This window comes from Pieris brassicae, chromosome 2 (genome assembly GCF_905147105.1).
Source record: "Pieris brassicae chromosome 2, ilPieBrab1.1, whole genome shotgun sequence".
NCBI lineage: Eukaryota > Metazoa > Arthropoda > Insecta > Lepidoptera > Pieridae > Pieris > Pieris brassicae.
Genome location: NC_059666.1, coordinates 19,412,694 through 19,435,160, shown reverse-complemented (window position 1 = coordinate 19,435,160; position 22,467 = coordinate 19,412,694). Strand labels below are relative to the sequence as shown.

The 22,467-nt window shown below is 32.9% G+C and overlaps 2 protein-coding genes across 9 annotated transcripts in view; one reads left to right on the top strand and one right to left on the bottom strand.

Annotated features, from left to right (window-relative positions):
- Positions 1-167: 167 nt before the first annotated feature.
- Positions 168-4,157, bottom strand: LOC123720626 (oxygen-dependent coproporphyrinogen-III oxidase). Of its 2 annotated transcripts, XM_045677322.1 has the most exons (9): positions 3,975-4,157; positions 3,373-3,601; positions 3,161-3,226; positions 2,739-2,896; positions 2,369-2,499; positions 1,864-1,990; positions 1,269-1,432; positions 724-893; positions 168-488 (listed from the first exon to the last, which is right to left on the bottom strand). In XM_045677322.1, the coding sequence occupies exons 1-9, from the start codon at positions 4,055-4,057 to the stop codon at positions 375-377; spliced, it is 1,242 nt and encodes a 413-aa protein (XP_045533278.1). In that variant the 5' UTR covers positions 4,058-4,157; the 3' UTR covers positions 168-374. The 2 variants fall into 2 exon arrangements, with proteins under 2 accessions (XP_045533278.1, XP_045533279.1); XM_045677323.1 differs by lacking the exon at positions 3,161-3,226 and having other exon boundaries at positions 3,975-4,156.
- A 465-nt stretch (positions 4,158-4,622) lies between these two features.
- LOC123719942 (syntaxin-binding protein 5) overlaps positions 4,623-22,467 on the top strand; it is a 127,464-nt gene continuing 109,619 nt past the window's right edge. For all 7 annotated transcript variants that reach the window (XM_045676275.1, XM_045676281.1, XM_045676280.1 and 4 more), the window contains exon 1: positions 4,623-5,279. In XM_045676275.1, coding sequence (XP_045532231.1) covers positions 5,157-5,279 — 123 coding nt within the window. In that variant the 5' untranslated portion in view covers positions 4,623-5,156. The remainder of the gene's footprint in view (positions 5,280-22,467) is intronic.

The following is a 22,467-nucleotide window of genomic DNA, read 5'->3' as shown; positions in this document are numbered from 1 at the left end:
CCCCGCCCCGCATCGTAACGTTTTCCAAATTTGTTGCGTAATATTTGAATGCTCCCTTATTCAAAACTAAAATAATTCTATTATTAGACAAAATTATTCAAAACCAACATTATGATTGAAAAAAACTGTTACCCTTATTATATGGAATGCAAATAATGTAGTAAAAATCAATATAAATACTTTATTCTTTTTGTATATTAGATAATTTACATTCAATTTTTCTCTGATAATGTACAAATCTGATATTCACAACCTTACACGAATGGAAAGACAAAGGAGTATTTACAAATAAGTAATGTAATGGATTATGATGCCCATAATTGCATGCCTTTGAATGCATACATTTATATATAACACTGTTTGTTAGTCAATACTTAAGCAGTAGCTCGGACTTGTTCTATTTGAAGCCAGTCTCGTGGCTCCTTCAATACCTTCATAAGATTGTGTTCTGGGGTATTTGGTTTAGGTTCATGCATATACTCCCATTTCTGAAAAAAAAAATAATTTAGCTTAAAGTAATTTAATTAGTAAGTTAAGTCAAAACTGCCCAGAAAATAAAGCTGCTTATAAATTTATTGTATTGACCATTATAATGTTTGTAATTGTAATTTACAAAATTATGTGTATAAATGACTATTCTTGTAAGACAGAAAATTACTTATATGGGATTAACTAGATTATATTAAATTTAAGCTGACTAAGCGAAGTTGCTTTGAGGCTTACCGCATTCAATGGTAATGACATCAATATGGATTCATATCGCGCTTCAGGAGTGAAAAGGCCAAATTTCGTTCCTCGATCATAGATCAGGTTGAACTCGACGTATCGTCCCCTACGGAGTAACTGCCATTGCCTCTCGTAGTAACCATATGGATCGTCTTTATGCTTTTGTACTAAAACACAACCATTTATTTCATTTTTTGTAGACTAGTAGACGATTAGCCATTTTTGCCTAACAATTGGGTCGGTCACGATAGAATTTGGTTTGTATGTACCACAAGAAACTTTATTACTATTAAGCATATAATAGATTACTCTAGTTGTATGTACTTAAGTAAATACTTTGTGCGGATTGCATGCATTCACAATCTAAGCTACATCTAAAATTAAGGACCAATAATTTTTTTATGGCAATACATGGTGTTAAATTTTTGGGCCGGCTATATTTGCTAAGTTGTCTGAATAAAGTTATAATTATTAAATATCATTTTACAAGAATTTTAGAAGAAGAAAAAGATTTGAATTACAAAAGTACAATGGAATGATACCTAAAGGAATGTAACTGGGAATGACAGCCTCAGCACAAGAGGTAACAAAGTCAAAAGCGCTTTGCTGGTTGGGGTGGTCTATATCGTCAAAGAATATTCCCCCCACCCCCCGACGCTCGCCTCTGTGAGGTATTGTGAAGTAGTCATCGCACCACTTCTTAAACCTGCCCAAAAAAATATACTATTTTCAAATCATAATTACAATAGTATAATTTTGTTTTTACTATTCGCCTTCAAGCCAGTCTGTAGACTACACCTAGTGTACTGTATTCTTAGATATATTTTTTCTGTAGAAAATTCTACAATTTCATAGGACAATTTTTTTTGCCATTTACAAAGATAATAGAAAAGCGACTCAACACGCCATTTATCCTTTTTTAACAATATAATAGTTACATTAACAAAGTAATGATAAAACGATAGTAAAATTCTTAATTGTTTTTGATTAAAACAAGTTAAAAAATTAATGTGGTAAGCAAATTACTATAGCATGAGTAGTAAACTAACAGTATTTAATTTAAATATAAAATTTACAAAAGTACAAAGGCTAGTAAGTGTTTTGCACTATGCCTATAATAGTATAGTATTGGTTTACCTTGCATAATATGACTTATCATGTCCATCACAAGCATGCTTCAAAGTGAGATGAAAGTGGACAGCATCTTCTTCATTCAGGTAATAAGGTGTCAAATCCGTACCACCACCAAACCACCACTGTACACCTGAATGACAACTTTATCAGTATCATTTGATAAAAAATAAGCAGTGGTGTTACAATCCTTGGTTTCTGCCACAGATCTCTATCATCTCAGTAGCAACAGTATCTCTCTTGTGATAATTTTTATTCTTATTTGTATTTTGGACCACATCCAGAGTCAACAGATCTTATAATGAATACAATAAAGATAATTTGTAATTATAATAAAGATTTAAAGACTAAATATTAAATGTTTTCATTCAAATAATAAAGGTTACTTATCATTATTATAACATTAAACACAAATTATTAGTTTTTGCAGTTGCATGTTGGAGCAATATTACCAAGGTCAGAAATGTAATTAAAAATATAGTTTTACAATTAATTAGATAGATTAAGATACCATTTTTGTCTTGTACTTCAAAGTATCTGTAGTTAAAGTGTATTGTGGGGATCATTGGGTTACGGGGATGAATAACAGCACTCACTCCAGCTGCAAAGAATGGGAGCTCTTGTCCATCAAAATTTTTTCCCCTGAAATTAAAATTAAAAAATATATTTTCCTAACTAAACAAATATAAATACATATTTGAAAATAATATATAACTATAAGTACATACACAATATTAACTAGAGAGCCATAATGCCCAATGAGGTGGGTACTCGACATTTGCAGTGCTGATATTCAGGTATTGCAATATAAAATGACATGTGAAAAGATATATTTGATAAGTTCAAGGTGTTATGAAGATACCAATCATCACTACTTTTACCTAGTTCTCATTTGTTGCACTGCAGCTGGAGGCAGTTTTCCAGACACCACAGATATATTTACACCAGCTTTTTCAAACACCCTTCCATCCTGTAGGACACATGTAATACCCCCACCACCTTCTTTACGAGTCCATCTATCTACTTGAAACTTGGCTTCCTGTAGATTTTTAATAGAATTAAACAATTACTTCTTTAATTCAGGTAAGACACATTATACTTTTGATTAATAGTAATATTTTATAATTTAAGAAATGCACAATAATGTAGCCAGATAGTAAATTATACTACTTTAGATCACTTAAGAATACAGTTTTTTTTAAACTACACCATCACAGTCTTCATCTGCTTCCACTAGCCTAAAAAATCTAATCTAATAATTCTAGGCTCTTTTTCTCAAATATTACAATGTTTAAATGCATACCGGGTATGGCACAAACATGTCATTGTCATAATCTAAGTCTTCGTCTCTCTTTTCATCACACCATGCCTACAATAAAAATTACAAATAGCATTTCTGGTACAACAAACAATGGAACAACTTTTAAAATCCATTAGCATCAATAGAAGATAAATATAAATTTACCACACTTTCAAGTTTCAACACAACATTATCACTTTTTTTTATTTACTCACCTCATCTTCTTCTTTTTCCAATGCTCTACAAAACTCTGATTGAATTCTCATAATAAGTAATTCCATTTGTGTTTTCATATCATCTTGTGTTTTTTCCAAGTGACTGATTGGAGTTATTGGGTCTGCCATATAATTCTTTAATTGTAATATTTCCTTCATTTCTACTTTATTTGCTTTGTGTTGCTTGTAAGCCATGTAGCCAACACCAACCACAGCAGCACAGTACATCCTAAATAATTCATAACAATATAATGTAGTCAACCTACTTTAAGAATTAATAATGCAGTCTCATGCAATATCCATAATGAAGGTCATGTGTTAAAAGAATATGTATCATAAGTAAAACCAGAAATATAAGAACTCGTTTTTAAGTACTATTAAAATCGGCGTTGGTATATATTAACTGATTGCCGCATTTATCTGATAAGGAACGCAGTCTTGGTTAAATCCAATTTTCAAGTAATCTGTTAAGCAATTATAACAAATAATAATTATAATATAATAGGAATTACATAGCACTAAGAATTAATACAAATTAGATAGTTCGACTTTAGTTGGGACTATTTAAATTATTTACTATTTGCATGAACCATTAAACTTACTTTATGTGCCGATCTCTCAGTTTCTTATACCCTTCAACATAAGTGAGGGTTTTAAAACTTCTTATCGCTATTTTAAACGACATGTTAGATGTGGGCTGTAAGTAGAAAAATGAAAATATAAATTTACACAAGGACTAATAGGACTTGTCATACCCATTTGCCACAGCCCACAGGTAACAGAACTTATCACTTATAAACAGTCGACAGGACACAGTATAGCAATTAAGCACAGAAGTAAGTAATATGCTAAGTCATTACTCTTACACTGACATAATATATAAATAATCTGTTTGACAATTTTGACTTCTGAGAGTTGTTACGTATTGAGTGACATATGACAATCACAATTGTTTGTTTATTTGTTTCAACAATAAATAGGGAAATTGTATGAAGTGAGGAAAGTGGTTTTAATGAATTTTTCTTATTATATTATATTTAATTGTATTTAAGCCTTCTACAACAAGAACGACTACTATGCTTTGTTAGATAGATTAAAGGCAATTCTCATTTGTCGATATTTAGCCAAACCAATTCATAATTTTAACATTATATTAGTGAAGTGTACATATTTGTACTATCTAATGATTTAAGATAAATAGTGTAATATCTTATAAATAGTCTTTACTCTGTGGTATTGTGTGTTAACTGCTACCATACCGTCTTACTGTAACAGTTGTCATAACAGCTCTCACCAATGTCGTCTGTCGGAGTGTTTGCCAGCTTGCGTTCCGCAAGAAGACAGGCGTAGTTTGTAGTAATAGTCAATGGGAAAACATGTCTATTGCACTGCAGTATAGTTATCTCTTTCTATTGCACGTTTTTCTAAAGTGATACGCCAAGTTCGTCTCTTTCTTGCCAATACGCGACTTGCGATAGCTTGGCAATTCTGCCAGTGATTACATTGTGTGCAGTGCGCGTGTGTCGTCGTTTCCATATCGATCGGTAGCCAGACCGCATTGCTGTACATTCCGGAGGCGGTGCCTCGCCTAGTTTTCGTCGCTCCTCGAAGTGACGGACGCGTGTCGGCGTCGGCGGCGGCCCGGACGGCCCTGCGCAGTAACAGCGCGGGAGACAGCGACTCTCTTCTGCCAAATCAGACTCGCTGTCCGCGGCGGACGGCTGTGATGTAGCCGGGGCCGGCAATTGGCCTTCGGACAAAGGAATCGCGACACTCGATTCGCGATGAAGAAGTTCACTTTCAAGGGGGTTCTGGACGGGTTCCGTAGCTCGGTGCAGGCTGCTCCGCGCGGGAACGACCAGGAGATTCAGGAGACGCTGCGACCTGAACATTTCCATGTAAAAAAGGTTAGTAGTGTATTTTCTTTTCCACATATAAATTTAAATTGGTAGATCTAGGCTGACATACTTATGGAGCTGTTCACCTGTCGCAGGAAAAGTGAGTCGCGTGCACAATGTTGTGTAAACTTTACAGTCCGTTGACACGACAATAACTCTACGCACTAATGAAATAAGTAAATACGCTTTGAGTTTGTGTTCGAGACTATCTGCAGCATTTCATCAATATCAATGAAATTATACGAGTTCGTGGTTCTATTACGCTTACGTCAGTGTCCTTGGCCGTATCATCTGTTAGCGCAATCAACATAATCTTCCTAATTCTTATCCCAGTTATGTGGAATTTCAGTCGTGCCTGTTAATAATCGAGCCTCGTTGGTTGCAGAATTACGCTGATATTAAACAGATAACAGATAAGATAAATGCATTTAGTTATAATACGCAAACTGCGATGTGGTCTTCAATTAGCTTTTACCTTTTAATGAAGAATATTGTATAGAATGTGTATATAAATAAATACCTATTAATTGTAAGTAAAAAATGGAATTAAATGTTATCATTAGATGACAACACAAAGTTTAGACGTTACCTTGTGATTTTGTTTCCACATCCTTGCTTTCGTTGTCTTTTTTTAATATCCTAACTAATATTTGTTCGATAACAGCATATCACAATAGAACTAAAACATCAAAGCATAAAAGATACATCGCTGTTCTTAATGAATTGATAATTAAAGGTTTTCAACTGTGATTGCGACTACCTAATAAAGCAGGAATATCTCCAAAGATAAGTAATTACACCGGCTTAGAATTCCATTAGGCAACTAGGTCAAGGATCACAGTTTTATTGTCCCCCTGACTGAAGGAAAACTTTTAATGGCTTCATACGCAACTAGTACTCGCGTCGTCAAGCTGCCCTTTACTTCATAATTATTTAACTTAAAGATCTACTGAAAGCAGAGGTAACTACATTGTACCTATGCCAGCCCTAGTTATTTATAACATTATTCTCGAAATGCGGCGTGTAAAATAAACAGCATTTCCTACTTTTAAAAGAAGAAAATGTTTATTATACAGTTTTTATTTCTACAGACTAGCGATCGATCGTTGCACAAGTTCGCAAAAGGCCACTTTCAAACGAAGACTTCGAGTCAAGTTTCAAAGAGGTTTTAACATTGAATGAAAAAAGTCAATATTTTTCTGTAAATTGGGTGGCCGCCGGCCGGTTCGCCAGTTTCAGGAAAATTTGTGTGAAAAATCTTTTGTAATTTATTGCCGGTGCTCAGTAACTTTTTAACTTTGGAAATTATTCAGTGGGCCCTTTATCGTGTCAACCCGTAATAATATGTATTTCATATCAACTTTTGAATCATAATAACCAGTAGCTTTAAATCCACCTTTTATAACTTTAAGATATTCATTTATATATAAAATATAAATATTTATTAAAATTGTCATTTTTGGTATCGTTAATACTACGTAAGGGAATTAATGGAATAAAAAGATGAAATGACTTGTTCGCCATCGTTTACCTATTTCATAAATGTATTTCAAGTTTAAGATTAAGTGTGAGGTTACTTCTAAACACGGCAATCTATTTTATATAAAACATTTCGGAGACATGTAGGGCGGTGGCTCGTAATTTTCCTTTATATTTATGCAAGTATCACACACGTACGGGCTAATACAGTTCTACCGGATGAAGCCGGGTTGAATAATCTAATCTAAATTTTTAAATTATAAACTGTTCTGTCGGGCAACCTTGCATGCGAAACGTAGTTTTAACGTAGTCACTATTTTATAATTATAAAATAATTATAATGGCGTAAAAATGTATGCTGTTTCCTGTTAAAAAATCTTAACTGTAACTGGCCGATGTCTTTGTGACGAATAACATAGGTTATTAACAAACCTTTTTTATTGCCCGTTGAGTGAACGGATATAAATTCTGCTATTTGTTAGTGCCTATAATAGTAATTTTTTAAAGTAAATATTCTTAGGCTTATTTTTTTATTAGTATTCCTACAGCTACTTATTATACAATGTATATAAACAATTATATTATATACAAAAGCTAACGGCTACAGAATACACATTCAAACGTAAACATAAAACACAATTATTACTTACTTACAAAAACAAAAATGAAATATATCTATATACCCAGTCCAGGCATAAGTTCTGTAACAAATGAAAATGCATTTTGGATTAATGAAGTGATGTAATATATTAAAATTGATACCTACATATTTATTAAAGTCTCAGCAAAAAATTAAAAAAAATATTCTATTTAAAATGGCCACCTTTGGCTTTTATCCCTTAGGCCTTTAATCTGTGGCCACGAATCTATGGATTTACGCACTGTTTCCAAATGAAAATTTGCGACCAATGTTGCGACTCAATGTTGCCTAAGAGCAGGCCATTTCCTCTAAAACTGACCATAATTTGAAGTCTAACGAGTTGAGGTCTGGACTACATGAGGGCTACTCTTCAGCTCTTACAATGTCCGGAATGATTTCAAGCCATGCCTGGGTAGCTCGTGCCTTGTGACCAGGTGCAGAATCCTGCTGGAAAGTCCATAGTAAATTTTTAACAAGTGTATTCCTGAGAGGTTTCACAACATAATCCAAGACTGTATCTTGTTACACTTTGGCTGAGTTTTTACTCCTTTTTCACAAGAATGTAGTTTTGCGACACATCGATAAGACACGCCCCACGAAACCATCACTGACGCAGGATGATGACCAGTTGCACCTTTCCGACCGCTTGAGCAGCTTCTTTAGAAGTGAGAGCGTACACTTTATCATTTTGCTTATTGGTATTGATATTTCTGGTCTTTCTTTCTCTCTCACTCTCTTTAATAGTAATAAGTATAATAATATTATACTCGCGATTTTCTATTTGCTTCCTAATGGGGTTTCGACGAATTCTGGCTTTAACAGCCTTGTAATTCTAACAGCACGCGGCGGACCCGATCTTTTCTGGTATACGACAGACGAAGTGTTGTTGTATCTGTTGATAGTACGATATACGAACATACGGCTGATACCAAGCTTTTGAAGTGAAGTAGAAAGTTGAAAAAAAAAGGAAAGTTTTTATGTAATAGTGTTTATGGCCAGACTAGTTATAATAAATTCTAAGTTGCATTGGTCACTATAATATATTTCACTATATTATTCTTGTTAAATTAGTGTCATCTGTGTAGGACATGATTGTGTCTGTTTAAGCTAAAGCCAAATTTTCTTGTTTCTTAATAGCTGTTGAAGGGATTTCGATGAAACTAAGTATTAGATATTAATTAACCTAGGTCATTACTTTATTCCAGGCAGGCGAAGTTGCGGAGCGCTATTAGGTAATAAAGCAAAAAGGCCATGTGAAGTAATGCACATAATATTTCCCAACAATGGCTAGGGCGTACGCTCCAGAAACAAAAATGTACTGTTCTAATTAATTTTTCTTACGGCCAAATGTAAGTGGGACGCGGAGAGTTTCGGTCGTATACAAGAAATACAACTTTAAAAATTGTCAAGTAACGTCTGGGATCTTTTGCAATGGGGCGTCTTGAACAGCTTTGTACTCGGTTTAATTAGGTAGCTGTATTTCGTTCCATCTAGATATTATTCATATTAAAATAGCGAGTGAAACGCGGTGAGGCGTGAGAAGAAAGTAATTAAAACAATAATTATTTTCACAGAAACTGTCATTATTTTATGCTGTTTATGACTTTATAGGATGTTTATAGTTATATACACCCGTACTAATTACTAAAGTATAAATCTTGCACAATATGTACTCTTGTAGGACAAAGATGCGTCATGTCAACATAACAGTTGGTTACGACAGAAAAAATAACTATTACAACCATACCCAATAAATATGTAAGAAATTTGTTTTTAGACAGGCTCAATTGGATTACTTAGATTCCAGAGGTTGCTCGAGACACGCATTACGCTTCATTACATCGAATCCGAATGATGAAAAAGAAAGATGTTGGTTTGTTCAATAAATGTATTAGTATTTTTATCAAGACGTTAAATTCACGGACATGTTAGTTACGTTAAATCAATATTTTTTTTAATATTCCATTGTTTTATTGTGACCATTACCAATAGTTTATCAACGTGACAATGACCACAATTTTAAAATCCATTAGTGGTTAACCGGGTTTTTTGTTCTGCTATCTAAATGTTATACATGTACGCAGGTCTTGAATCTTTTCGCTGGTGTCATGAAAGGACGGCTACTACTGATCATAAATTATAAACGTTTAAACAGTTCAAAACGTTTTAAGTTTATCCTATGTTTTTCTACATTGTGAATGGGTTTTATAAAAATTACTGATTTGGATTAATTTTATAAAACAAAAGTAACAAATATAACTCTGTTAGAATCTTATATTCTCCATTCGTAAGTTTTTTGGTTTACCGCTAAATTTTAGTGAATTTATATTGACAGATAGAGGTTGACATAGCCTCTCAAACAGAGAAAAGTCTAGTCTTCGACCACATCGAGTGGCCATGTCTTTCACTGTTTTATCTTTAAACCCTTGATTATCTTTGCTAATCATAGTGTGATTGTTAAGATTGGTTATAGAAACCTTTAAAATATAATTGCGCAAATAATGTACAAGATACAAACATGCAAAGAATCTCCTAGAAAGCGGGTTTCTTTAGCGAGAATTATATTTAAAAGGAAATAGTATCAGTTTCATGTCGTTATATTCGTATTTCGGTGTTGACTTACACAAATCCAATTAACAAAATGAATTTTTACTCGGCTCGATCTCAATCATGATCCGTTTGACAAAGGCTTTGTATTTACTTTGATGTTTCATTCAAAGAGTGTCTTGGATGTTTTTGAGGTTGGTTTGCTTGAGGTTGTAAACAATCTGCAATTTCGTTAGATAATTTAAAGAATTCCAAAATATTCTTTTCAATGTATTTCTTTGATCATATTTTAGATTTCTTTGTACTTTGAAAGGATCCTTTAAGGATAAATTCGATATTACTAGAGAGAGTAGTCATTATAGGTTAAATATTATCTCTCAAGATGGACATACAAAAATAAAGATATAATACCTTATTTTTGCGATTTTCATAGCTATTTTTTCCTTAATTTTATATTAAATATTTAACGTTTAAATTCCTAAAAGACGTAATTTTAGTCTTTGCTTGCTTTGCTTAGTTATTCTAATGGTTATAGGGGATTAATTATGCATACGAAATTTAACAACGCTTCCATTGCAACCGTTTGCTTGCGATAAACATTAAACACCTCTTTATTATAGCAGCCATTACATAAACATAAATTATCCAAGCGCTGTACTTGACTTCATGAATATACATTGTGATAAACCTAAAGAGTACGGTTCGACGAAGGTAATATTTTGTCTTTAATATTTGTCGTCGAAAGAAACGCTAAAGTTGTCTGTCTCTTCGCAGTTTAAAAAACATGACAACAACATTCATTTATAATAAGTAATAAAATAAAAAATCCTTTTAATTCTTACAGCTTACAAAACAAGAAGTCAGATTAAGTTAGTTCACTTACATACAATTATTAGTTTTGTTAGTAATTAAGTTTGTATCCTAAATTTACTTGTGTTAGTTTTACTCTGTAGGTGAAGGCCTCCTCCAAAGATAGCCATTCCTCTCTAGATTGGGCTACTTGAATCAAGTTGGAACCAGCTGTTTTTTTGATGTCGTCTTCTCAGCTAGCCACAGGTCTACCTCTCTTTCTTTTTCCCTTTGGACCCAGCCATATGGTCACCGTTTTCGTCCATCTCTTGTCACGAAGACGCGCCACATGTCTGCCATTTATAATAAGTAATAAATTGTAAATGTAAGTGGCCTATTAAGTTTGTTTAATAAGGTCATGACGTTTTACGTAACGAAAACGTATTTAAATAAATATCTATTTACGATCTGGTATTTTTAAACTAGTGTCAAGTTCATTGACACACTTATCTTACAATACGTTAACGGGCAGCATCATTTAATATTACAACGTTCCGTGATTTTATTTACTTTACAAATGTCAAATTAATGCATATAAGTCATATCAACCTGTAGTTGCGAATTAAAGCGATTTAAGAATGAGCACAGGCTCTTAAACTGCACTGTTTTTCAAAATTGTTGAGTTTTCTATAAGGAACTAAACCAAGTAGGTATGAATGTAATATGTACTCATAAATCTAATTAGTTTTTAGGACCAGTACTAGTAGGAAAAGCCATTGCATACAAATTAAGAAGTAAATAGCAAAAGTATCAAAATAAACTAACATTTGATTCTGTTTGACCTATAAAATCAGGCGATGAACGCGAACAAAATTCAGATTCAGCTAGAGTTTTTTTTTTCCTTGATTTTTGACATGGATTTAGTCTTTCTCTACCCGAGTTTAATGGACTAGTAACGTTGGGATTATTTTTCACAGATGAATGGATTCAATTCTCCGACCATTTCACATTTGGGTCGTTCATCGACGTCATAGTGTCCTTAGTATGTCATTTGAAATCCGTACTTGACGAATTTGTTCACAACGTCTCTATATTTGACGGTGACGTCGTTTTTATATTTGTTCAATAAGTATTCTTTAAAAAATTAATACTACAGTAATAGAACAACGCGCTAGACTGAGTCGATGCTACAAAGTACAAATTATTTACAGATCTTCAAAAGAATTTGTGAGGTTCTGTGTATTTGACGCATTTTGTGGTATTATATCAACCAACATAAATTGAAAAAAATCTAGTTAATTCTCTATAAGCTTACGAAATTTTGAAGTTAGTCCTTGATTAAGGCGTCCTTTATAAATATGAAAAACAAATTTAGGCGTAAATGTGGTATCCATTGAATGTTTGAAATTTGTTTGTTTGATTAATGCCATTTATTATTTAAAGGACCAAATTATCTATAAACACACAGTGAAACATTGAATAGGAAAAATTTACCTCATTTGGTTGATTGTATTGGTTATTTCGTAAATGGCGAGAAATGCAAAATCATTGGTTAGGTTGACGTCACTGAATCTGATGAGGACTTGTATGGAGTTAGTGGAGGTCATGCCTGCCTGCACAATGGTACATTATCGCTTTATTGAATGTTATACGTACAAGTTCAAGGTACCTCCAATAGATTATAAAATAAATTTTAAAATGGTTTAAAAAATTAACTATGATTAACTGAATTTAAAGAAAATGGTTTTATCTATCTACTGAAGTTCTTATTTCCTTACAATTCTATAGTACATTATGAAATATGTATAAATGTAGAGTATTTTATAGTAAATACACTAAAGGTATATTAAAGAAGTACATTCATGTGGCTCGAGTGAGTCATGAAGACATAAACATTAAAATTACACAAGAACACGAATATTCAATAATTCTTAAGAGATGTCGTAATCAGTGACCTCAAATATACAATATTACGTAAAAATAGTGGAGCGTATTATATGGTACTAGGTTTTATCAATAGGTACTAATAATAGGTAATAACTACCTAGTAGGTATCTTAGACACAGCGTTGGTAATATTAGTTAATATACTTTGAGTCGATAAAAACTATTGTGTAAATAAACTTGTACCGCTCTCATCCTAAGGCTTCTGCTTCAATATATCATGAGTATGGAGGTAATGTCTGCTGTTTCATACAATTCCCATGTAAACTTGGCGATTAAAAAGAGTTGCGGGGATCGATTTGACAGTTCTTCTCGCCCGCTCTGCGTTCCTGATAAGGTAGAACATATAAAGAAGAATAGAATCTTATTTTTTTTTAATATTGACGAGTTTCGTGTGTGTTACCTATATAGTAATTTAAACCATGTACAAACTAGGAATCGCGTAACTTGCATTTGGATTAAAACTATATTGTTAAATAGCTAAGGGAAATTTATAAAATAAATTTTTCGATACGCGATAGTCTCCGTAATGCAATGAAAAAGGTTTCGCTTAAAACCTCGGATGAAATATGACGTACAGGTTGTATTGTATTTGTAGAATTTAAAATGGCTGAGAGATTAAATGAGCATTAATTTAATTATCATTAAAGGTAAATTTATGCTTTATACACTTTTATATGTATTTTAGTAGTTTTTAAAATTACTTGGAAGTACCCAGCTCCCTATAAAAGAATTTACAATCCTTTAAGAGCACTCGAAAGCCAACTGGCGTCAAAGGTCTGTTTGATACAGCACGTTTGGCCTGGTTCTTATTGTGAGTAATTACAATTAAAATGTAATAAATAGGCAGGTTAATATATCACGAATCATTATCATGCACAGTGATTAGCTCGCATCCGCGGACCAAGGACGCACCGGCCCATGACATGCGATGGAATTAACAATTTCAGTAAAACATTATGTTCGAGTCAATTGTTGTGTTAGAATTAGTTATGGTAAATAAAAACACTAATAAATACGTAGTAGTATTAGTGTTGCGGTAAAATTAAGGTTATCTATTTTTTTCTCTCTGTTCAGTAGCTATGTTAATAGAAAATAAACTGAATGAATGGAAATCTTCCAAATACAGATTATTAGGTTCTTACATATGAAATTGGCGATTTGTATGGGAGGAACAAAAAGTAATTAAAAAAAAATAGAATATATTAATCAAAGTATGTAGCTCTCTATGTACGTTTGCCATCTTATAGGTAGTTCATTGATAAGAAAACTAAAAAAAAGCATTTAAACGGGAATCAATAAAATCTTTGAAGGCAGTTTCGATTGGGCTCCATCAGAGTTGAATGTATTACCTTAGTAGTGAACAGTTAGTCGATTTGCTTCAGTCAATTTGAGAGGCACCTTTCAAGCCTTTTCACCTTCAATTTGGTTCAAGGTGACGAATACACCTAAAACATACAGTTTTATCACTAAACACCACAGCCTGCAGATAACTAGTATGCAATGGGCAGATAACTAGTCCGCTTTCGCAATAGCCTTTAAATCTTCGTTATCAACTTCGGTCTGGCCTCATCGAGCCGCGGCGGCTAACGAGATCCAAGCGACGCATCTGCGGTCTGTGGTTTTTTGGTTGAAGCGCGTATTTGCAGTGTCGAATTTAGCTGCGGTTTAGGTCGCTTTTAGATTGTTGCGGCCGAGCACCTTGCTCGACCGCGCGACCAGGCCGCTGGTGCGCTATTTCCCTAACGTTATATCAACTCGAGGTATGTAACAACGGCCTTATAACCCGTTGTTTGTGATACAAACATACAGTGAAAAAAAAGCGGTTTCTGTGATCAAAATTATGGATGATTTACGGAGTTAGGAGAATACAGTATTATTACTTAACCAAGTAAATACGTTTGCTGCATAATACTTACTCACGTTAGCGCATATAATTAACGTTAATATGTAAGAATAAGTAATAGATTTAAATTCCGGTCAGAGCCGTTGGGCCGTACGAGGCCCGGGTGCCAGTGGCCGGCGTGCGCATGACTACTGCACATTTTAATGTTGGTACCGGGGTGGACTTCTAGTTTGTGGAACGAAAACAGATATATATATATATAGAAGCACTAATTTTATACTCGCATTTAGTGGTACACTTATTCGTGGAACTGATACTTCTACAACGATTATTTATTTATTTATTAGTAATATTACAGCTAACATACACATAAAACAAAACACTTAGACAATATAGATAGCCAAAACAGATTACATTGATACACAATATATATAAACCAGAAAACATAAGAACATTAATAGACAAAAAGCACAAAAAATAAAAGAAAACTGAAATTGTATACATATACCGACAAACTTTTTAAGCATTAAACAACAGCGCGGGACACAAACGTCAACTGATTTACCAATCACGCAATCGACACTTCCGCCGCCGCGCTCTCATGCCTGCCGCCCCCCTCCCAGTGATACCTAAAAATCGCTGCGCCGGCAATGCCATTTTTTCAAGATGTTTGCCGGTATCGGTACACAATTAATACTTAATATTTCAAATAAAAAACTAAAATGTTACTTCTAAACAAAGTCAAAGTCTTCCTGCCTCTTCAAATATTTCATGACATCCTTTATGGTGAGATGGAATCATGAAATATCTATCCAAAACATAACATATCTTAATAAAATTATTTCCTGTTTCATTAGCTACTATAATTACATTAATCTAGTAGAAAAATGATACTCGACTCTAATTATACCTCATTAGTACTGGCGGCTCGCGGTTTTCTTCAACAGCTCTACTAAAGTTAAACGAGTATAAAGCTTTCTACTTCGCAATAAGCCCGAAAATTATTGTATTCAATGCTTTAGTTCATTTAATAACTAAATATTCAACGTTTTTTTACGGTAAACTGGCAATAATATATAATTAATAATATTTTATTAAAGCACTCGAAATATATTTAAATCAAGACAAAACAACATTTTAGTACTCAGAGTTATTTTGGCCTCACTCAGTACTATGGTCAGTACTTAGTACTCAGTACTATGAAAGTATGACATCAAAAGCTACGGTAGAACAAGACTTGGTCTCTCCTTCCACGTTTAGCCGAAATTAATATTATTTGTACGTAACTTTAAAGGTAGACATATATTGAATATTCCGCAATGGCAGTTGGAAGTTCTGATGTGAGGCTCAGTTTGTTTTCATGGTATCTCTAGTCCGTTATGTCTAGTTCACTTTGCAGGCCCAAGGAGGCTAGATTATTTATTTATAAACACTTTGTTGCATTACATATTTGGCAGGCAACCAGCTAGAAAAAAAAGCTTGTTGTAGCTTTTTGGCACTTAAATCGAGTCACGGAACTAATGAAGAAGGTAGCCTATTCCGTAGATGGACAGAAATATTGTCTATCTTCTATATACAAAATATGTTGCTAAGCGCAAAACTCGAAGGCGGATGGACCAATTTTCTTTTGTATTTGTTCCTTAAACTCTTAGGATGCATTTCATGCAAGAAAAAATTCGCGGAAACCGCTTCAAACTAGTAATATTTTTCTGTTAATTGTGTTTACTTTATCATATTGTATCTTTTTCTATAATAGTCCTGTATCGGAAGAGAAAACGCAACTACACAATATCAACTTAGTAACGTTATCTATTTTCTCAAAACATTTATTTAAAATTATATACTCTTTCGGTTTTATAACGTGGACTAAAGACAGCACTGTGTGTTACTACTACCATTTTCACATGCAAAACCATCGTCTTTATATAATATATAGTTATAGAATATTTCGTGTGCAATGTAAATGTAAATAATGTCAAAATACTATTTATTTAATACATCAAGTCGCGCCGTTGTGCGGTCAACTGATGTCAACGAGCCGTGAGCTGTAATTTGTCAAAACGGTTTTAATCGTCGCTGATGGTCTGATGCTCTACATCGTTAGTAATGCAGCTATTGGGTCGAATTTGGCTGACATTTTTTAAACACTAACATCGTATTATTACATGCATTGACATAGTGATATCCGCCAAGTGCCTTACAAAGCTAAGAGTTAACTTGTCTTGAATATATTATAAATTAGTTATACGAATATAGCAACAGTATTTTGAAGGTTATTACGAACAAAAGCTTACTATTTGTCCTATAAAGAGGTCTCGGACTGCAAATCGAAGCATTATCGTGATATTGGCTACAAACCACAAGAACATTAGCCTCCATCAAAATAATGTGATCTACCCGATCGGAAAAGGTTCTTTGTGAGCGGTTTAATTTTCGGTGGAAATGTTTTTGCGTGAAATGAAATAGACGAGCGAGACGGAGATATGCTATCCCGTTTCCTCTTATGCAGCATTGTCTGTTATCTTACGGAAATGTAGGTCTTCGGGTTATTGTATTAGTTTTGTTGTGATTTGAAGAAAAAGAACGGTGTGATCTAAAATGGGTCCCATAGTTTCAAACCAAAACTCGAGTGTGTGAGACATTACGCACGCGAAATTTTGACGAATATAATGTAGAAGTTTAAGTCGACAAATTAAATACGTTAATTGAAAACATCATCGTGTTTGTACCAAAAAAATCATACAAATTTAGCTCATATAACAGATGTATGATATATGCTTTTTAATCCAAACCGAGAAATAGAGACAAACATAGTATTGTCCTTTATTAACATAACTTATACACATTTAAACAAAGGTCGGGAAAAATTCAAAATGATGTAAAATAATTATAAGTTATATATTATAAATTGTAATACTTCAGTCCGTTGAAAAGTGTTTTCTTTAAAAGAGACAAACTTCCAAAAGCTTAAGCCAAAATCGTTCTAGCATAAAATAAAAATGCTAAGTGACCACATCACTTAGAATAAGGTGGTTTAAGATAAAATCTTCATAAATAATAACCACGGCGCCGTGAATGACGACCGACGCTACGCCGGCTTTCAAAAGACCCGTAATCTATATGCTCCAACTAAATGAATGCAGAAATAGTACCTATGTTAGCAAACAGCAGCTCTTTCTTGATAATATTTTCTTGATATTAAGCCAGTTCCGCTCGTGAGGCCCGCTGTGAAGCGATTCAAGCGCTTTAGATAACTGCATTTTATTTAAAGCTATGCTCAGTCTTCTAATATTGTATGCAGGAATATTAAAAATGGCTTTATTACTTTTTGCGTCGAGTTTTGAAGACTTTAGATACTTGGAAAAGGGGAAACTAAATTAGATGATAAATCTATGTCAGAAATGTTAGTGTGACATATTATGTTAATAGTTATTTAATTAAAGTTCACACTGGTGGTAGATTAGGGAAATAGCTGTATATCTAGTCAGGAAAATACCTGAGTTGGATAGAAAAACGATGTCAATGTGACAACGCAACAAGGGCAACAATACCGTGGCCGCCGCCCGGGTTGAAGGACAGGTCGACCTCCAGCTGTACTAATCTGTGTTTTCGCAAAAATGTGCTCGTTTAATATATTTACTTCCGATACGGGCCGTCTATGTTTGTTTAGTATATGTAACGTATTTTTATATGAACTAAGAGATTTATAGATATCAAAAGCGCACACCGGGTTTTATTTTCAATTGTCAATGTCTTGTTTTGTCAAATATAATATAGTATTATCATTCTATTTTTAGATAACATTACAGACATTCTATATATCGTTATCTGAAAACGTTAATCTTACATAGGATTACATTTCATAATTTCTCAACAACGTCAATGAATTTACATATAGAATACTTTGACGTGTCATTATAGGCTACAAATGTCTATATGATGAAGAATAATGATGGGGTAGGTCATCCCTGCTTGACACACCGGATAAACCTTGTACACCCTCCTATCGACCTAGTTTTACCGGTGTTTTAAAAACAATAGACTGGAGTCGAAATGCACATTCCTCGCTTCACGGCGCACCCCTTACTTTTTCGACGAACTAGTATTTTAATTATAGAATGCATAAAATAATGCAATGTGAAAATGTAAAAGATTGCAATGCAGTCTATCGATCGCGGGGATGCGACATTATTCATACCTTTAACTAGCCTTTTAAATCAGGTATGGATTTAAATCAGGTGATTAAAATTTATAGCCTTGGAATATTTATAGTAAACATTCGTGTATTTGAAGTCAATGAGGCTTTATGCCCGTACACAACAGAAACGCATTACTATGAATGTTTTGATGGCCCGTAATGTTTGTATCTATTAAACCGGAACAATTGTTTTTTTTTTTTTGAAAAATCGAAAACTATCGCCTTGTATGTAAATCACTTACGGAGACGGTATACACTTACCTTAAATATACTTAAAATAACATTAGATTAAAAAAATATATTGCTATAGGGAAATATATATATTTTTCAGTTTCTTTCCAATATTTTAACTAAAGCCCTCGGCTAATTCTATTGAATCGTGTTTACGATGTGCTGAATAGCGACAAAGTTAAAAGCGCGCAATTAGCCTGATCTAGTTTTTATGAATACGGGGTGGGTTATATTTATTGCTCAGAAATTGTACGAAAAGTGGTAATTCCAATTTTAATGTAGGAAAACCAAAGGATAAAAAACATTCTACGTCATTCGCAGTTAGACCATTTTATGGGCACCAATCACAGCTGATTCGACACAATGGCCATGTAAGTAAAAAGTGGCGTAAAATGTGTGATTGTGGAATGTCACTTTCTTTATCTTTTCCCATTAAGTTCGTCTTTTCCTAGTATTTCTTCGCCCCTTTTGTTCACAAAGAGCGTCATCACAAATTTGGATTTTCATGTTGAAATTGCGACATTCAGCAAGCGTACAGCAACGTTATACTAAACTGGAATATATTAATAATTTTATTGACTTTAATTTAATGAGAATAATTGAAACATGATTAAAATTGGATTTAAAAGCATGTTTTGATCATCGACTGTGTTATGTTAAAATTTGAATTAATAATTTGTTGTGATTATATTGGGGAGACTGCGTTGTTAAATTTATCACAATTGATAACGTACTTATTAAAGTAGATTTTATCGCTATACTAATGAACTCATTAAAATAATATTATAAAAGTTTTCATTATTTGTTAATTCCCTGTTAAAGGCCACTTTATAATTCGGGTGTGAATATCCTCGATGTTATATCAGGAACACTTAAAATGTGTTTTCTTATATAATTTGATTATTAAGTATCAATGAACTTTACTCTTGGAATTGATTGATTTAAGCTTATATTTTATTTGATGTTTTACTTTTAATAATGTAAAACATTTACTAGGAGCTTTTATAACCTTTAACAATTTAATGTTGAATTTACGGAACGTACGTACATAAAATATTCTTTTGAATTATTTAATTGTTGCTCATTATAGTTTAATATTTAACACACATAGGTTTGAGTTACCTAAATTGAACAGTACTAATACTTTTTGTGTGCCTTGTCTCGAGTCTCGAATCCATACAATCTCGTAATATTTTCTTAAGTTCATATGTGTAAGATAACACATGTCGTTGACCCCGTGATAACAAAAAGAGAAAGTAAAGTGGGCTCGGCACGCAATCATCGACTCTTGGAGGCGGTCCAATAAAGCTAGGTCAAGGTTGTCATTTCACCAACATCTTATGAGCGAATACTTATAGGTGCCTTTATATTAACAAGTGTGCGTACTATTGTTTACGGTAAAAGTAAATATTGTTTTGACGGGTTGAGGAAACGTTTGAAACTGTATTATATTTCTTATTTATTGCCCTACTACCTTCGGCTGGGTAGAGTGGCCTTATAAAATAAGTCACTTACTTTTTTTTAAACTACGTCGGCTTACTGACGTAAAGTAAATAATTAATTAAATTGTTTCATACTCTTTGCCTCATTTTTCGTTGATTGCCCACTATTCCTTGAAACTTTATTACTAGTTTAGATTTGTAAATTTTCATAGGATTCAAACGTTAATTTTTTAATCCATTTCATATTTAATTTATTAGTTAATAGCAATGCCCCGCGCTTAGATACCGATCTCGTAGTGCAAAGGACTATTTTTGTTAACATTAAAGTTTTATTTTACTTATATTTTAATTACTTCCTTTCAGATTATTAGATACATTCATAATCTAATCGATATACAGATTTTACTTTACAACGAATATATATCTAATACATTTTTATATTCTTAACATCATTTGCGTAGAATTTCCAACATTTGTAAATTTAAAATACGTTACACGTATTGAAAAATTCTAGATTTTAGTAGGTAATGTAAGATCAGTCCAGGGGTTTTTAAGCAGATATTTATGGATATGTTTTTCACAGCTTGGGTTATATTATTGCATTTTTGTTAGGGATCCCTATTTTTTTTCAAAATGTATTATAGGCTATGTCAGTTAGTGAAGATGCAACTTTCACATGGTGAAATAAGTTTTAATATCGGTCCAGTAGTTTTTGTGTAAAAACATTACAAACATACATACAAAAACACAAATGTTTCCTCTTTATAATATTAGTAAAGATATCGCGTACATTGAGAGATAATGCAATTTATGCTAATGTACATGAATAAATAATTTTATTTATTAATAATGTTGCCATGGTCTAAACTCTAAAGAGATTCTACTCATGTGTTCCCTGCAATTATTATGCTGCAATTCGTTGTGTTTGCTCGATGCTGTGTCAAGGTTTACTCGTTATTGGGTCACATTAAAACCTGATGTGGAAAATTAAAACGAAAGATTCTATCAACTTAACTAGAAACATTATGTTCTGTTAATTCGGCCAATTGATACTTAGAATAGTTATACATGCATAAGTAAGGCAGGTCCAGAATTGCTCGTGAATGGTTCTTCTACTATTTGGTGTTATTAATATGTAGACGCGTAAATTGTATTTATCTATATACAGAATATAATATCGTAATATGTAAGATACATCTTGCGATATTATAACATGGATAGATATTTATCCAATTAATATCTAATCTTCCTCATTAATCAAATACCTTCCTATCCCCAGTTAAGGTTCATTAAGTTTTGATTGCCTATATATTTTAACTTTCATAGTCTGTATTAATATTTTATTTTATTTAATATTAAATTAGTCACATTGAATGAGGCAATTTTTGAAAGCGGTACGTGAATTCGTTACAAATATATTTTTTTCCTTCCTATAATATTATTAGGATAGATAAAGTTATATGAGTAACATAGGTCGTAGTACAAACATTTTACCACTGTTTTAGGTCACATAATAAGGATAAAAAATTGGAATTGTATTGTAGTCTAAAGTGTTCATTTCTTTTATATGTACAGCCGGATATTAATAGCTAGAATTAAAATGTTTTTTTAAAAGTTGAAACTACCGACAAATTATATCGTTCCTTGAAAAAGACGTTGAGTGGATTAATGGGAGTATAACATGTGATTCGGCTGCGATTACTCTATTTTCAACTACTTGCTAGTAATTCTAGATGACGTCAGCTTCTGCTGCTATATATTAAAATCAATGGAATATTGCGAGTTTTTTATATATATGTCCATAAAATTGAATCTATCAATTGGACCTCGTAATTAAATTTCATTTGACACACGAATGAACATCATACGTCATACTCCCACTTTTAGTCTCTATACGTACGCTACGAATAGGATTTTAAGACCAATAATTAATGTAATCAGTGCATGAGATTGGATAAAATAAATATCATAATAAAAACTCAAAATTCTTATTAATACTACACAAGTAGGATCATATTACTATATGCAGACTATTAGGTTAGGTTATGCAACTGTCACAACTTCATAGGCAGCTAAATTCAA

Excerpts from the sequence above, each read along its gene's own strand:
- LOC123720626 (XM_045677322.1), bottom strand. The coding sequence starts at position 4,057 with ATGTCGTTTAAAATAGCGATAAGAAGTTTTAAAACCCTCACTTATGTT. Across the intron at positions 3,602-3,974 it reads CTGAGAGATCGGCACATAAA|GATGTACTGTGCTGCTGTGG; the intron begins GTAAGTTTAATG and ends TGAATTATTTAG. Across the intron at positions 1,433-1,863 it reads GATAAGTCATATTATGCAAG|GTTTAAGAAGTGGTGCGATG; the intron begins GTAAACCAATAC and ends TTTTTTGGGCAG.